At 44.8% G+C, this 17,373-nt stretch overlaps 1 protein-coding gene across 1 annotated transcript in view; it reads right to left on the bottom strand.

Annotated features, from left to right (window-relative positions):
• Positions 1 to 4,407: 4,407 nt before the first annotated feature.
• CNTNAP2 (contactin associated protein 2) overlaps positions 4,408 to 17,373 on the bottom strand; it is a 1,332,419-nt gene continuing 1,319,453 nt past the window's right edge. Inside the window, exons 23-24 of the mRNA XM_066262524.1 lie at positions 10,457 to 10,537; positions 4,408 to 9,316 (exon numbers count right to left, since the gene is read on the bottom strand). Coding sequence (XP_066118621.1) covers positions 9,117 to 9,316; positions 10,457 to 10,537 — 281 coding nt within the window. The 3' untranslated portion in view covers positions 4,408 to 9,116. The remainder of the gene's footprint in view (positions 9,317 to 10,456; positions 10,538 to 17,373) is intronic.

Here is a 17,373-nt window from a genome sequence, read left to right as displayed (position 1 = left end):
TTTCGTATTTGTAATGTTCCCTGTAATGGGAGGAAAGCTCCGTGCTCCTGACACACCCGGGCAATGGATTAAACTCTGGCTGTGCTTGTGTTTTCACGGGGATGTGGGGGGATCGTGTTACAGATGGACACTCATGTCCATACAAAGCCAGTATGGTGGCAGCTGCAGAAGAAGTTTTGCGGAAAGAACAAGGGGGTGGGAGTCAATGATGAAACGTGTGATACCCAAGACAGGGCTCATTAACAATGGCCCAACAGGCTCACTGGGATGCCTGGTATGATGAATAAATACATCTAAGCCCTTCTCCTAAGGAACTGTTCAAAAGATGGCATTTCTTCTCTTCCTGGTCCAGGTGAGGGTAAAGGGGGTAGAGGAGTCCAGCCTGATGTGTGGAGAATGGAAACCCAGGAACCAATGTGCACTATGGAGCCTCTTCCGTAACTCCCCCCCCTCCCCCCACCCCAAGAAGTTAGATTCCAGCGGTTGGTTGCATCCCCCTCTAGGTCTGCCCCTTGGTTAATAGGGATGTGGGTCAAGTTCTACGTAGCCCATTCTCTTACTTTCGAGGAGCCTGTTAGCCTCGTGGCCCTGCCCTCCTAATCTGCATTCAGGTGAATCCGAGCTGCTGCCTAATCCCCACTCAGATTTGTCAATGGTTAAAATATTGGCTGATGAGTTTCATATAAGGGCATCTTCAGGAGAAGCTGGAAGAATGAAAACCCTCTGAGACACAAAAGAAGTAGAAGTGCTGGCTTCTTGGCAAATGTATGTGTGAACCTCTCAGGTGGAGAGCTGACCTGGGGAGCCTTGAAACAGACCCTGAAAGGCTTGGAGGAAAGAGTCTATAACAACCAGGAGGGAAAACTGGCTTTAGTCCCCGGCCGGCGGGTAGACTGACATGGAAACAGACAATTACAGCACAGCCTCATTACTGAGATGCTAAGGGTGTGAACCAAGAGCTGTGGTCCTAAAAATTTGCCAGGAATTTGTCAGTTTAAGAAGTGGATCAGGGTGCTCAAGCCCGAGGGAAGCACTGGATGGCAAAGAGTGTTGGGTGGGGGTTTATATGTGCATGTGTAAACATGTTCGCACGTGGTTGTGTGCATGCGAGTGTGCACACGTGTGAATGTGTGTGTGTACAGGACACATGGCAGTGCTACTGGCATGCAGGTACTGGGAAATATTACTGTGTGCTTGTGGATCAGAGCTGAACAGATGAGGGGCAGGGAGATTGGGTGGGCAGAAGATAAACTTAAAAATTAAAAGAGACTTTTTAGCAATAACCATACATGTTGAGAATGTAATTATTTGATCAAGCAAGAAAGTCAATAGTTGTAAGTGGCTCCCTTGTGGTTTTGGCCACAGGGTAAGCAGTCGGCTTCAATTCCTCTTCCCGACTTGACTTACCTCGGCTCGTTCTTGTTCAGCACCATCAACCACCCTCTGCTCTATCCTCTGGTTCTAACACTCCTCCCACTCTCATCACGTGAGCTTCCAGATGAAAGTGCCCTTCTGTTCAAACCCTACCTAGCCCCGCTGGTCTCTCCTGCTGGATCTTCCCTAGTGAGTCCATCCCTCCCCCTCACCTCTTTTCTGAAATCAGGTGGACATCCTCAAAGTCTGCTGGTGGGAGTGTGAATTGGTGCGAATTGAAAAAAAAAATTATCAAGAGCCCCATAAATGGTATATCCCACAGGGACTTCTCAAAGGACTAGTAACATTCGAAAGGCTGTTTACCCTCATTAGTAATCAGTGAAATGCAAATGAAAGCAAGTTAGATTAATATTCAGATAGCATTTCCACCTCTTAAATTGGCAGAAATGGTAACAATGCTAATGCTTGGAGTTGCGGAGGGTGCGAGGAGTGTCAATTGGTAAAATCTTTGGGAGGGCCCTTGGGCAATGCGAATCAAATATATATAACCAGATGTTGGAGCATCCTGTGCCTAGGAATTTATCATAAAGTAATGATGGATAAAAAAACATTATCTACTTATAAATATGTTCTTTGCAACAACATTTCAACAGGGAAAATCCAGATGCTATCTACATGTCCAATAACAAGGATAAAATAAAATAACAAATAGTAGATAGTAAAGTAACTATGGGTATAGCCATATGGGACACCATTCAGTCAGGAAAACAAGGGGAACTATTCAGTACTGCGAAATGTGACAGTGTTCTGGTGTTTAGTGGCAGATGAAATTAGTTAAGATGAGGTCACATTGGGGCACAGTGTCCCTAAGCCAATATGACTGGTGTCATCATAAGAAGAGACATATAGAGACGAAGGACAGGTGCAGACTGCTGTGAAGACAGAGGCAGATGTTGGAGTTACGCAGCCACAAGCCTAGGAAAGCCTGGGGCTACCGCAGACTAGAAGAGGGAGCAAGCATTTTACTGTACTAAGTTCTTTAGGGAGACAGCGGAGCTCCTGCTGACACCTTGATCTCAAACTTCCAGCCTCCAGAATGGTATGAGAATACATTTCCATTGTCTTAAGGCACCCAAGTTTGTAGTCATTTGTCACAGCAGTCCCAGAAGCCTAATATGCTTGTACGTCAGATATTATTGCAGACAAGGTCACTGGAAATGATTCTGTTATTTCTGATTTCCAAGTGGGTGGGGACACAGCCAGTCACCCCACCTCGGCTCTCAGATTTGTATCGAGCCTGGTGTCCACTGTGGGCTGGACCCACCTCTCTATGGTGAGGACTTGGGTCCCTGCTCACAGTACCACAGAATGTCTTATTCTGGCCTATTTGGAGGTGAGGCCAGAGAGAGTGTATGGACATAAATTCCAAGTGCCCCCAGAGGACTTCCGTGGCTTTGGAGGTCCTAACAATCCCCATAAATGTGCCTTGGAGCCTCAGTGTCTTGTAGGATGGGGGGGAGGTCATGGCTTCTTTACCTCTGTTTGTACTGAAATAGGTAAAGGGATCCCACTGGGGCATGGCCCAAGCGCTTTCCCAGCACTGGGTCCTAGCAGCATCCAGTATTACTGTTGAGTTTACATGACCCATTCCATTCCCTGAAGCTCCACTACCTTCCTAAGCCGGCTCTCGTCATTCACCTTCCTGGGAGAGTATTTCATTGCCTCCGCCGGTTCTAGTTTGTAACTCTTTCCCCCTGAATGCTGCTCCTCATTAGGAGTGAATTTAGTTTGTCCCCATGGTGCCCAGACCAGCACCTGTCTCGCCTAAAGGCCCTTTCTGTCCCGTGGGCCAGCTGTTTAATTCACCAAGCACGCTGTCATTGTGTCCTATACCCTGAGAGTAGTTAGAACAGATGCTTTGTCCCCCCAGATGTCGGGTCCCGCACACTAGGATTAGGTGAGAGGTCATCTCACCCAGATGGCTCACCTGTGAGATCTGCTCCCCCCCTTCTTAGAGTTGGTATCATAGGTGACAGCTGGCTTCTCAAGGGACACATCCCTTGAAGCCTCTGCTAGTAGTGACCGTCTGCAGATGGCCAGTGCTTGTCATGTGACCCAGTGCCTGCTTTGTTCCTTCTCCATTGTTCCAGAAAACAGGTGTCTTCTTAAGAACCGATGTACATTTCCCCTCAAATCAATCACATAATACAGGACAGGTGTCAAGGCAAGGCACTTTGATTTTAAGATGATTCACACTAACTCGTGTTTCTGTCCCACGTGTCCCAGACTTGCATTTTATAACACTAGACACGGATACTAATTAAACGTGAGAGTTCCCTCCTGCAGTGACTCTGTAATGATAGGCCTGGCAGTAATCAACGTGTCGGCAACACTCGTGAATGATTTAATGTGAATGCCACGACTACTGCTTGGAATGAAACCGAATGGGCTCTAAACATTTTATTTAGCGGTGTCCTAGTGTGATCGGCCCAGGAATATATTACAGAGGCTTCCTGTATTTTGGACAAAGCCTGAGGTGGGCTTCCAGCGAGACTTGTGATTTCACCAGGACCCTCTCCTTTACCATGAGGGACACAAGAGACGACACTGGCCCGTGGGTCCGGCTTCAGAAACGCCACTTCAGCAGAATGCTGTGCCGGTTCCGCTCGACGCCAGGGAAGAATCATTATGTTACAATGACTGTCTGTGAGTACATCCGTGAATGAAGAAGGAACAAAACACAAAGAATTGCTCTTAGGATAATTAAAACTAGTTTGGATTTTTTAAAATTTTATTTATTTATCAATCTGGTTTCTAATATAATTTGAGTTAAATGAAAGACATTCACCAAGAACATGAGGCATACATACATAATTTTCCTTCTTTCATTCTGGTGTACATGCTGTTGCTTTTAGAGGGTGAAATTCCGTGTGATTCCGCAGGGGGTGGAACCCTAACTGACTTTACAGAAAGAGGATGTAGCCCAACTTCTCACGGCGCTAACCTCCGTAGTCACCATGCTAGTTGAGAGAAAAAAAAAAAAAAAAAAAGGAAAACCCGACGGAACAAAACTTAGATTCAGAGACACTTAGGACTGTTTCCTGGCCTCCACGAGAAGAGCCTCCCTGATTTCAGACCTCTCAGAATCCGGCATTCACCGGACGCTAAGCCAAGGCCTGGAAAGGGCGCAGACTCTCTAAGGAGACCCGCTCTTAAAGCACATGTTTGTCGGGACAATAAACTTGTGAATGCGTGTTAGACATCAGTACCTCTGTGCCCCTCTGTCTGTTACCTCCTGCCGGTCCTTGTTCAGTGGGAGTTAACCAGCTTTTCAACACTGTTTCCCTGGCAATCAGTTTTACACCCATACTGCTTGCATCCAAAACATACCACTGAAAAAGAAATTGGACGTTTCCAACATGATTGCGCAGAGCCAGCAGACTCTGCAACATGTCACACTAGTTTCTTGCGCTGTCATATTAATAAGCCAGTCCAATCACATGGAAGGCGGGAATAAGATACAAGTTGCATGGAATGAGAACTCAGGGCTTTGTGCACATGGAGTCCGGATTTCTCTGGCCTTGGGCTGTGTTGTCCCTTGCACTGTTGACAGGGTGGGTCCCTGGCTACGTAATTTAACAGTCTACAGTGATGCCTGCAGGTCTCCCACCTTCCTGGACGTGGCCACATCGTTTCTTCTGATGTGACTTATAAACCACAAGCCAGAAAGCATGTCTCCATTGACTTTGGCCTTTATATGTGGGTTTCGAAGTATTCTAGAATCAGTGTCCCTCACAACTGTCTTATAAAAGCAGTAAAACAGCTCTAACTTACATATTCACAAAGTGGGGGGGGGGGGACAGAGGTTCAGCGACTTGGTGAAGGTCCCACAGCAAGGCGGGGGCGGGGGACAGAGAGAAAGGGTTAGAACTCTATCAGCTGACTCTCATGGTCCTCACTCCCCAAATAGCATTTAAAAAATGATTTGGTTTTTTAGCCCAAATCAGCTAGACATGCTGTTGTTGTCTCCCACCCATTTCGGGATCAGGTGGTTCTACTGGGTCTAGAAGTTTGTGACCTATATTTGGCTGAGTAGCTGGAATTCAAATCAATAATTCGATTTGATAATTCGCTGCCTTTCTTTTTTGAAAACTGCTTGATGGGATGATGAAAAAGGAGAAAATAGGGAGAGGTTCACACCAGCTGCTCATCGTTTTTGGAGGTGTGAGACATAAAGGAATCATTTAAATGTTTACATCATAAGAGAAAGGGGAAGAATAGGAAAGAACGGATCCTGTTATAGAAGGAGGTCACAGTGTCTTCCTGACCTTATACTGATACTATGTTTCCATATCCGGTGGCTGTTAGCTTTTTCTCTAAGTGCGTGGCTTATAGCCCTGGTGTCTAGCTTTCGCTGGCACCTGGTGGCCCAAAAGACGTTCAATAGTCACGTGAAGATCTCTTCGGCAGGTGCCAATTCTTTCTCCCATGCCTCTGAATTCGTGATCCTGTTAGAAGTTGCTTGTGTATCAAACGCAGGGCAACAGGGCACTTTCCAACAAAGGCACTCCAAACTCCCGTTCCCAGCTCTTCAATATAAACTTCACCCAAGTCGCTTTCTTTCCTCCCTTGTGGTTGAAAGCCACAAGGGAAAATATAGTCCTACAAAGAAGGGCCAGAGAAGAGCTTGAGGTAACATAGCTCCTTACCCTGAAGCTAGTTTCCTTGCGCTCTAAGGAATGTTATTCTGAGAGCTTAGAATGGCGCTGATTTGACATTCATTTGAAGGTCTCGCTCCTAGCTTCTCACAGGTGCTGGCTCTATTCACAGAGGACATTTCCTGCACCAACAACCCTAAAACCCAACAAGGGCTTTCCCTAAAATGGTAAACAAGTTTGTTTGTTTGTTTTAAAAACTGTTGGTTTTGTTTTGTCTGTTCTTAATATGTAAAGACACGCTACTTCTGGCCTTCAGCACTTGGTTGACAAATGCATCGGGATGGATGTCGAGATTCTGCAGAACATGGCTGACAAAGTACGGTGAGACACCCAGCCTCGTTGTCGTGGCGATGTAGGCTGCACTGTCCTACACTTGCAAGGGAGGGAACTGGAGAAAGCTGGTTTCCTTTCTTCACACAAACAAATTATCGTTTAAACAGCCCTGGGCACAGCCTTCATAAACAGAAGGAGGAATTATCGTGAAGACCACGTCCCAAAGAGAGGCCAAGATTTCCAGCATTCATTTGGCACTTAGTACCTTATATACCTTTCTGTGTTCTATGGGCTGGATTGTAACCCCCTTAAGGACAGGGACGGTCATAACCCTGTGTCCTAAACATCCTAAGTGACGGTGACAGGGGCGACCCAGGAATCCAGCAGGCATTCCCATGCCCTAGGTTTGTGAATTTGGTCAGAGATGTGTTGGGTATGACTTGTAACATTTTGTAGCAGGAAAGTGGAAGGAAGAGAGAAGAAAGGGTGGGAACATTTTGATATCAGGGGCTATTTGGACTTTTTAAATTCCCTAACGATTTGGGGAAGAAAGAGGCGGGGCTGAGACAATGCACAGAGAACAAAGCTATCAAGGGAAATGCAGGAAATAATCAACTCCTGGTCCCGCATTACTTGTTAGTTACTAAGGTCAAGCCTGTAAAATAGGTTTTTTTTTAAAAACCAGGAACATTTCTGTAACATGACGTTTTAAAATTTGCTTTTTCAATTTGACAATACATCAAAGAGCCCTGAACGATAATCATCTTGGCTCAATTGATAGCCTTTGTTTTCAGTGTCATTTGTAAATGTCACTGTGTTCTGATATTTTGACATATTAAATACTCTCCATTTTTTAAATGTGTTTTACGGAAGAGTGATCAAGACCATTCTCAGGGAAGGGGGTTCCTGAGCGTGCCGGGTGCCAGCAGGTAGGGAGGGGCACTCGGTTGGTTTTCCTGTTACCCTGACTTGACTGGGTCCAGTGTCTCCTGTGGCATGTGCCACTGGTGGTTCCGGATAACATATTCCTTACTCAAGAAATGGAGATCCTCTGATAAGATAAGCATTAACAAGTGTCTTGAAAAATATGTATATACAACCTATGTGAACTAGAATTTCCATTTTACCAAGGCAGGCTATCAGAAAAATAGCACCCATACCTTTTAGAACTCATCTTTCCTAGCAGGAGAAGGGGAAAGGTGATCAGATGTTGGCAATAAAAAAAAGTTTTAAAGTATTTATTAAAGTCTAAGAGCCTGAACTAGAATGATCAGAAAGGGTCGTTGTTCTAGAAATAACTTTCGTGTACTCTTTTTTAAAAAATAAATGAAATAATTCTTTAGCTGTTGCAATAGGAGCTTTCCCCCATCAGTTTATACACTAAATCTGTTATTTTTAAGTAAAATCAATGAGTTATTTGTTGGAATAAGTTGGTGACGGTTCCTGATTAAACTGAGGTGTGACTGAGCAGACAGGCCCGTTCTCTGAGAAGTAACCACCGGGGACCGGAAGTGTGATGAACCGGAGCTTCAAATGCACCTTCCGAAGAAGATCCCCATGTTGGGGCAGCGTGTCTGTTGTAGATGGAGCAGCACAGGCTGGGGATGACATAAACACGGCATGTCCTTTTGCACATGATTCCAGAGGGGTAGGCATAACCATTGCAATCAGAGCTTGGCTTTATTGTGGTGTGTCCATTCACTGTCTGCTGTCTGTCACAAAAGCTTAAGAATGAGAGTTAAAGCAACATGAGAACCACCCAATTTATGCAGTCCCCAGAAAGGGTCTACACTCCTGCTCCACTCAGGAAAGAAACAGAGCAAACGCATCGTGACATCTGGCTCTAATTCCCCAGTGAGGAGCATACATGTCCATATAACATAGCCCAATGTGTTTTGGGTAAAACAGAGGAAAAACCCTTTGTGACAGCTGGTCACCAGGGATAGATAGGTACAGATACTAAAGAACCTTAAGGCTACAAACATAGAACCATGTGACCCTGTTGAACGGGATGAAGAAGAAAACCAGCGACCCCAGCAGGAAACTGCTCGCACCAGTACTTGGTGCGCCGCTCCGCTGTGTTAATCGTGTTGTTACCTCACAGACACCAAACACTTTCTTCCATTGACTGCTCCAGGCTAGAACCGTTGGAAAAGCTGGCATAGGTTGAGGTCTCTTTGACAACTGGCAGGTAACAGGTTCCCTCTGCCCCTTCCTTTCCTTCTCCAGTTTAGAGGACACCAAAAGAAACATTATATGAACACGAACCAGTAGCTACAGCAGCCCATTAAAAGTTGACTCTATGCAAAAGGGGGAGAGTGCTGGAGGCCATGTCTGTGGGGGCTCCAGCTTGTCTCAAGAAAAAATATCCACGTTCTAAGGGCTCTTAAAAATGTAGAAAACTTGCCCTGTTACCATGGGATTTTAGAACACCTCTAAACACACACAAAGTAAGACACATATTACCTACAAATTTCAATCATTGCTTAAACCCTAAAAGCATTTTTTTGTATTATTTTGTTTCGATACAGAAGGGAAAACTCAGCTATAAAGAAATATTAAAAAGTATTATTATTATTATTATTATTTTTGTGTGTGTGTGTATGTGTGGTGATCAGTCTCAAGAATTCTCTGTTGCTTGCCTCCCCCAACTTGTGCTGATATCTTAAAGGATGTGCTCAGGAGTGTGAAGCAGGGTGCTTTTGTCCCCTTCCCTTCCCCCTCCCTATCCCACAGCCAAAGAGCCACCCCTCAAATAAGCCATTCCTTTTTGCTTTCATCAATGGTCTCTGTGAAGTTGGGGTCGTTGTTCATGATGGCCGCATCTGCGCTCTCTGCTGACTCTGCCCCCTTCGCCTCGTTGGTGTGGTAGGTGCCTTTGTGACGGAACATGTACCGGATGAGGAAGACCAAGGTGCAGAGGATGGTGAAAATCACCACAGCAATGACCCCTGGTGGAGACAGGACAAGTCCGCAGGTTAGATACCTCTTCTCTATCCCGAGAACACTGTTCTTCCACCGTGCCACGGTTCCCTCAAAACACCGCTCTCTGGCGTAAAAATACAGATCTTCAAAGCAACAACAACAAAAACTAATAGAATTGAAAGGAGAATCAGGCCAATTCACAATTTTACTTGGAGATTCCAATGCTCTTCTCTCAGCAATTGATAGAACAACCAGACAGAAAATCAGTAAGCATTAAAAAGACCTAAAAAACTCTTATTGACAACTTGTCCTAAGGAAATAATACAAATCCTATACATCTTTCTTAAAATAGAAAAGAAGGGAACCTTACTCAGCTCATTTTACGAAGTCAGTATTATCATGATACTAAAACCAGACAAATACATTATGGAAAAGAAAACTATTGAGCAATATTCCTCTTTAAAAAATTTTTAGCACATATAACACAGCAATATGTAAAAAATATATTACACTATATATATGTAATAAAATATATAATATTGCTTAATATGTATATGAAGACAGATATATGTATATGTATATATGTATGCTATACTCGGAGAAGAACCACTTTTATGAAATAAGACAGAAGCAGGGAGAACATAAGGCAATGGGCAACAGGGTTAGGGGTATTGATTCAAATATGGGGCATCATCTCGGAGAGTCCAGTCACTCTGCAGGTATCCACAGTCAGAAGAAAAGGCTGGAATAAATGAGCTACTCTGGCTTATTAGCTTTCTGAAAGCACACTGGCACCGTCTTCACTTCCCATTGGTGTAGTGAGCTATCCTGGACCATTTGGGACATGGAGAATGAGAATAAAAAGGACAGGCGGGAATGAAGGCACATCCTGGCTGTCGCCTCAGCCAGCTGCATACCCAGATCCTGGCCAGCTCGTTCTGTCATTTCTTTTTTTCAGGTCGGCATTAGAGAGGAGCCAGGTGGCATTACCACAGGTGATCCACGTCTGTACTTCATATTCCAAAGCCACATTTAAATAGCAAAATGAATAATGAAAATTTACACAGATCTTTTTATCCCCCCCAACTCGACTACGATTTTATTGAAAACGACTGCTTCCCACAGGTGAGTAGCCACACTAGAAGCCTGTCCTGTACGTCACCTACCTCCAATGATGGCCGAGTTCCTGTTGACTCCATTTCTTATAGCTTGGCCTTGTCCCGGGTTATATGGAAAGTCGGCACTGGCTGTAGAGAAGGGGATGAAAAGTCGGGTAGGAGAGTGAGGTACGTATACGGTTAATCTCAAGCCATCTGGTACCTATCTTTTCCTATAACTCTTCACTTCCTGTTTTCCCCAGGGACATCTGTTTCAGATGGGCACATCTTGCTATTGTGTCCCCATGGGAATCATAGCAATATCTACTTTGGTTCCTGCTAGTTTCCTGTGCAGGAGACCCAGGGAAGCACTGCACCTCCTTTGGAGGAACAGCAGAGAATCTTAACCTACCTGAGCTGCCTGCTCAGTTCCACTGACAGACAAACATATTACAGTACTTTTTCTTAAGTTTGCCTGAACCCTGCCTCCTATCCATTTTTATCCCATCCACAACTGGTGGCATTTGGCCATATGGATAGATAAGGTTTTTTTTTTTTTCTTTTTTATAGCCTACGGCACTAGTTTAAAAAGTAATCATTTTTTTTAATTTTTTTTTAATTTTTTATTTTATTCATTCATTTTAGAGAGGAGAGAGGGAGAGAGAGAGAGAGAGAGAGGAGAGAGAGAAGGGGGGAGGAGCTGGAAGCATCAACTCCCATATGTGCCTTGACCAGGCAAGCCCAGGGTTTCGAACCGGCGACCTCAGCATTTCCAGGTCGACGCTTTATCCACTGCGCCACCACAGGTCAGGCAAAAAAAAAAAAGTAATCATTTTTTGATATTAATATTTTACACAGCTCTAACTAAAACATGGTACACTTCAGAAATATTTTATAAGGGGGTAATATTTCAGAAGAGTTTGAAGACTATTAACTGCCTAATAATAAATATTCTCTTTCTTTCTCTAGTATATATATAAAAAAAGAATCAGTTGGCCTGACCAGGCAGTGGTGGTAGAGTGGATAGAGAATCGACCTGGGATGTAGAGGACCCAGGTTCGAAACCCTGAAGTTGCTGGCTTGAATGTGGGCTCACCAGCTTGGGCTTGGAGTTGCTGGCTTGAGCATAGGATTATAGACATGACCTCATGGTCACTGGCTTGAAGCCCAAGGTTGCTGGCTTGAGTATAGGGTCACTGGCTCTGCTATAGCCCTTGGTCAAGGCACATATGAAAAAGCAATCAATGAACAACTAAGGTGTCACAACGAAGAACTGATGCTTCTCATCTCTCTCCCTTCCTGTCTGTCTGTCCCTATCGGTCCCTCTCTCTGTCTCTCTTGCTAAAAAAAAAAAAAGAATCAGTTGTATTAAGCTTAGATATTCCTTTAAGATAAAATAAACTGAAAGCCTTCAATAGACAAACAGATCCTGACATCTGTCTATAGGACAGGAGAGTATCACCCATAGAAAGCTAATTTAACTTCAGAAATGATTTCATGTAGGCTGGACTTCCGCTTGAGAAATTCAGCTTTAAAGTACATCTTCCCATAGCAGTAGCTTCATCTAGAGCTACTATCTTAGTCTATCAGAACCATGGCTCATGAAGAGCACCAATTAAATATAAAAAAAATTAAAGTAGTTGCTTACAAAAATTAGGGGATCAGGAAACATGCAGATACTCCAGTACTTTCAACCTTTGTATAGTGTATTTTCACCAATGAAATAAAAGTTGGTTTTGCATTTCATTTGCATAATTGAACAACTTTCTTTGACTTGTCATTTGCTTTTCTGATGTTCTTGTTTAGTAAAAAAAAAAAATCAAATGCTTCTCTTTTTTATCGCTTCATATTCATTTTGAAATATCCCCTAATTTTTGTGAGCTGTATATTTGGCATAATTAAATGTGTATGCACAGAAGAAATAGATTCGTGTTATGATGATTCAGGGAGCCTCTTACTAAGAACTCGGTTTCTCTAAGGCTGATTTATTCCTGGAGCTACGGACACCTAAGAACTCCAGGATAAAGACTGAAAAGTAGGTAGAGTCCTTTCTCCTACAGCAGAGAATATTTAAAAATACCCCAGGATGGCCTCTGAGATACAATCTGAACTCTGGCACATGGAGAAAGGCTTCCCTTGAGCTGAATTTCTCTCCTGGTTCTTCCCTCACGGAACCACTTCCCCTCACTTGGCATTCTGGGTACACAAATCCCTGGTGCTCCTGGCTGATGTGCCTCTCCTCACCCATGGGGCAGTGTTTGGACCCCTGGTTTGCCTTTCCTCCCTTTGTCCGTTGAATCTTACCTCTTCCCTAAAACTGTCCTCAGCTGCTGCAGATTACATGTCTGGCCCTCTTTCCAATGGCTACCATCTTTGTTCCTATTGCTCCTTAGGGAGCAGTCGCCCTCTCATGGGCAGGGGCCAATCTTAATCATGTCTGCAGTCCCAATGACAATGGTGTGGACAAGGAGCAGAGCTAATTGCACATTTGTTGACTGGTGCAATTAAAATCAGTCCACTACGAGGTGTGTAGATGTTTCTGGAGCCTCTTCTAATACTAAAGCCTCCCATGTAGGTATAGTTGAAAGTCAGGTGCCGAAACCCACCCTACCCCTTCAGGCAAGGCCGCTTTCTGATTCTTCCCAACGTGGGGAATGGATGTATTGAACACAGAAAGCCTACTTATGAGTGCCGTGTCCCCCAGCCTTCGGTTATTATCAGAGAACAACCAGTGGGAAAACCCCTCAGGTACAACAGAAGTCCCCATGAAACTCAAGAGCGGGGCTGTTTTCTTTAGCACGAGCACCCCTTTTTCTTGGCTTTATTTATAGCTTAAGCCTGCTTGTCTTAATGCATGTGAACGCTTACTCCCTGGAGGCAAATCCACTTCATTCAGGCAAGCAGAGTGATTGCCATTTTAATAGATACATTCCAAATGACTTCATTGTAACTGTCCTTCCCCTTGGGCACCAAGGGCCTCTCGGAAATGCACACAGAGAAATGTGGAGACCAGGAAACACGACTGGGACCGGACCACAAAGCTCATCTGCAGCATGTTCTCCATCCTGCCGTCAACCTCCCATGTCCCGGCCCACCCCCAAGGTTGCTGGGAGAACAAACAATTTTGGTAGCTTCGATTTTGGGAAACGTCGAGAGTCATTCAAACTAGACTTTAGAGATTAACAGTCCCAAGATCAGACTTGCATTAAACTGGCAAAGATTAAGTTCAATACACTCTTCCCCTGGATCCCCACATGACTCTACGTGAGGATAACCACCAAAGTGGGCGCTAGTCCAGCTTGACTGAGAGTCTCATAGAAGCATGTGCATTTTTGCTTATGTCCCCTGCTGTTTGTTTGGTCAGCTCCATTATAATGACAGACCATGCTTCCGTTGTACCTCCCAGAGAGTACGCTCCCCCTCCCCACCCAGCAAAGGACAGACAGAACATGGTCCTGCAGGAAGTGATGGTTAGAGAGTCTTTGCCCGTGAGCATGCTCACTCTGTAACAGCCCAGCAGAGGCTGCAGAGCCCACGGATGCTCTATGGGCTCTATGGGCTCACCCAGAGAAGGCCAATCTGCCATCAACGTTACCACGCTCAGACACGGATTACAGTCACTCTTTAGCACACAGACTCTTCCTTTGCCTTCCACAGGGGAGCAGGCTGAGAGCTCAGCACAGGTGCATGTCTCCTGTCCCCTTCCTCCGTCTCCGGGTGGGGAGAGGAAAGGAAACAACAACACACATGCTTTGTAAGAGCAGGCCTAGGGGAGGTTGTTCCACATCATTATACGAATACAATAAAAAGGTCAGATATTAGTAAAAATGCACTTTCCTCTCCCCAAAAGAATTGAAAACATGGATGTTTTACTCCATTTCTAAAGGCGGGTTTGCTCCTCCCTTTGCTCGTTCTTGGAAGGAGTTGTCTGGAAAGCAAGGGATAGTCCGACCGGCACTCTTCTATCTGTGCGCAGGGCAGGGACGAGCGTGGTGTCCGTCCCTGGGCAGCGGGGACAGCTGGGGCTCGAGGCTGGTGACAAGTTCTGAACCCCACCTGCCCAGAGCTCGGCACATCACACAACCAAGGCCCCTGGGAGTCATGTGACAAGTGGTAAAGCTTTCAATTCTAGGATTATGTGCAATTAGTCCTCTTTCATCACACACAAAACTCTCCGGGGCCCAGGACGGTGAGGAATGAACCTCCGCGTCCTTCCCTTCCATTGTGGGGTACAAAGAGTCAAGTCACAGGAAATTCACCTTTCTGGAGCAAGCTGTGTAAGAAATAATAATAACAGTGCTTCCTACAAGTCACACGCCCTGTTTTCAGTCCTTTCTACATGTTAACTTGTTCTATCCTCACGTGAGCCTGGTGAGATGGGCATAGTCATCCCACTCAGGAAGCCAAAAGCGTGTCAGAGCTCCCAAGACCAGTAGTGGGGGAAGCCAGGGTTTGAACCAGGAAATCGGCTCCAGAAACTACTTGCAAAACCCTAAGCAAAACCTCTCTGATGAGCAGGCGTGGGTCTACACTGGTCGTAAGGCAAACAGCCAACTTATCTCAGTTCCCTCTCTGTGGTTGGTGGGGGGCCTCTCTGGGGAGGCCAATGATATGTGAAGGCTCTGACTGCACTTGTCCAGCTTCAAAAGCTGAGCAGGAAGGGGCATTGGTGACCACCGTGCTAGAAACACGTGGGAAATTGTGAAGAGTGCTAATTATGCCTTCTGTCCGAAGGTAATTTTTGATTGCCTTTACAGAATGAAAACTTAATAGACGTTTCAAGCCAGGTGCTAAGTACTATCCATGGAATTAAGACAGTTTTAAGAAAAAGGATATTTAGAAGAGATTTGAATTCTTCGGCCTCGAATTTCTCACCCGTGTCATTGAGCAGGTAGGGAGAAGATGGAATAATAAAGCATCCCCCCCGCACTACAGAATATAAATGAGGTCATTGTGGTTCTCTTATTTACCATGCTTCAAACTATGTGAAACTGTTGACATTAGACTCCAAGACCAATTGCAAATAAAACACATGTTTAAATGTATATAAAAATAAATCGAGGTTATCTAACATAACCCCCCTTTTCTCTCCCCCAGAATAAAAGGCACTAAAAGCTTTAGGCTGTCATGTATCAGAGACAAAAAAATTAGGTAGTAGCTGACATCTCCTTGAGAAAATATCTCCATGGAAACCACTTGAGCTTCAGCATCTAAAGTGATGATCTGAGACACTCCAAGAAAACTGCTATTAATTATAATTTCACTTGCAACACTGTTTTTGCAGCGAGGTCTGAGCTAGCTTTCTTTGTTCTTCTTTGTTTCATTTTGCTTTATTCTCTCTCTTTTTCTTTTCAAATTTGAGTGGTATGGCAGAAAATTATTATCTTTTTTCAAGTAATTTGTTTTAATGTTGTATGGCTTGACTGATATTTCAGAAACCGGTATGAACACAAATGGTTGTTGACTAAGATGCTGAGGATAAAAGGAGAGGCTGTTTTATTTTAAGAGAGGCTGCTCTGATCTCACGCTTGGGAGGGAGGGGTGTACCCAGGCCAGTGGGTCATTATCCCGGGAACCACTGTGACCTGTGCCCACCTGAGCCACCGTCTCGTATCCAAACGTGTGCATGTACATACAGAACACTAACCGGCCAGGATTCTGATTTCAAATGGGGAAGAATTATGAAGTTTTGGGCTTCTAATAAGTTCAACAGTTTAAAACCTTACATTTCCGGCCTGTGTGAGTGTCCAAGATCTGGTGACCCAAAGGGGTTCATTAGGCGAAAAGAAACAGAATAAAGGAACGGGTCACCTGCTATATGTTATGTCCTGGTTATTTAAAGAACACCGACTTTTATACCAAAGCACCGAATGAGCAACCGATTTTATCAGCTTCCCTGAATTGTCTCAATTGCCTTTCAGGAAAAAGATTCACTGAGCCTCCCAGACAAGGCTGGCACTCTGTTCTCTGGTCTGAGTAAGTATAAACTGGCATTCTAATAGAAAGTAGCTAATTATTGATAGAGGCTCAGACTTCATATTCCATAAGCACTAAGATAAGTCAGATAGTGTCCATTTTGATGTTAGACAGAGAGGTCTTCTTATTTCTCAGGTGGATAATTGTTTCTTCTTTTGTTAGTAATAATTGCTTATGAGTCAGTTGTCAAAGCTATTGTTAGATAACATTGTGGGCACCTGAGGATCACAGATTGTTACAGATGGCTTTTCAACCCGTACTCTGTCTGTACGCCTGAGGAGGCTAACACACAGGGCCGTGCTGAGGTCACAGTCACATAGCTGGTAGGTTCTCAGGCCACCAGTGCCAAGTTTCTGGACTCATCTGGGGGACTCTTTTCCTGAACCTTACTGGAGTTCTCAAGACGAGCCTCAAAAGCCTAGAGTGGGGAGCCCCTGAGCAAGGGGCTAGGGAACCCTGTGTGAGGCATTTCCTTCCCTTAGGACCCCTCATGGTCCTCTGGGTGTGATCCCTGCTTCTCCTCTCTGCCTCAGGGAATTAGAGAGCCATGTCAGCGTTAACAGGAATGCAGGGACGCAGGGACGCAGAAGCCCCAAATCTGAGGGAACAGGGCACATCTGGGAAGTACCATTCAAACCCCTTTCCAAGAGAGAACACGGTTTCCAAACCTTCCTCAGCAGTAGCAGCAGCAGGACTCTCTGGAGCAGGGGTCCCCCAACTTTTTATACAAGGGGCCAGTTCACTGTCCCTCAGACCGTTGGAGGGCCGGACTATAAAAAAAACTATGAACAAATCCCTATGCACACTACACATATCTTATTTTAAAGTAAAAAAAACAAAATGGGAACAAATACAGTATTTAAAATAAAGAACAAGTAAATTTAAATCAACAAACTGACCAGTATTTCAATGGGAACTATGCTCCTCTCACTGACCACCAATGAAAGAGGTGCCCCTTCCGGAAGTGCGGCAGGGGCCGGATAAATGGCCTCAGGGGGCCGCGTGTGGCC

This window comes from Saccopteryx bilineata, chromosome 2 (genome assembly GCF_036850765.1).
Source record: "Saccopteryx bilineata isolate mSacBil1 chromosome 2, mSacBil1_pri_phased_curated, whole genome shotgun sequence".
Lineage (NCBI taxonomy): Eukaryota > Metazoa > Chordata > Mammalia > Chiroptera > Emballonuridae > Saccopteryx > Saccopteryx bilineata.
The sequence above is the reverse complement of the archived record's forward strand: the minus strand, read 5'-3'. Positions and strand labels throughout refer to the sequence as shown.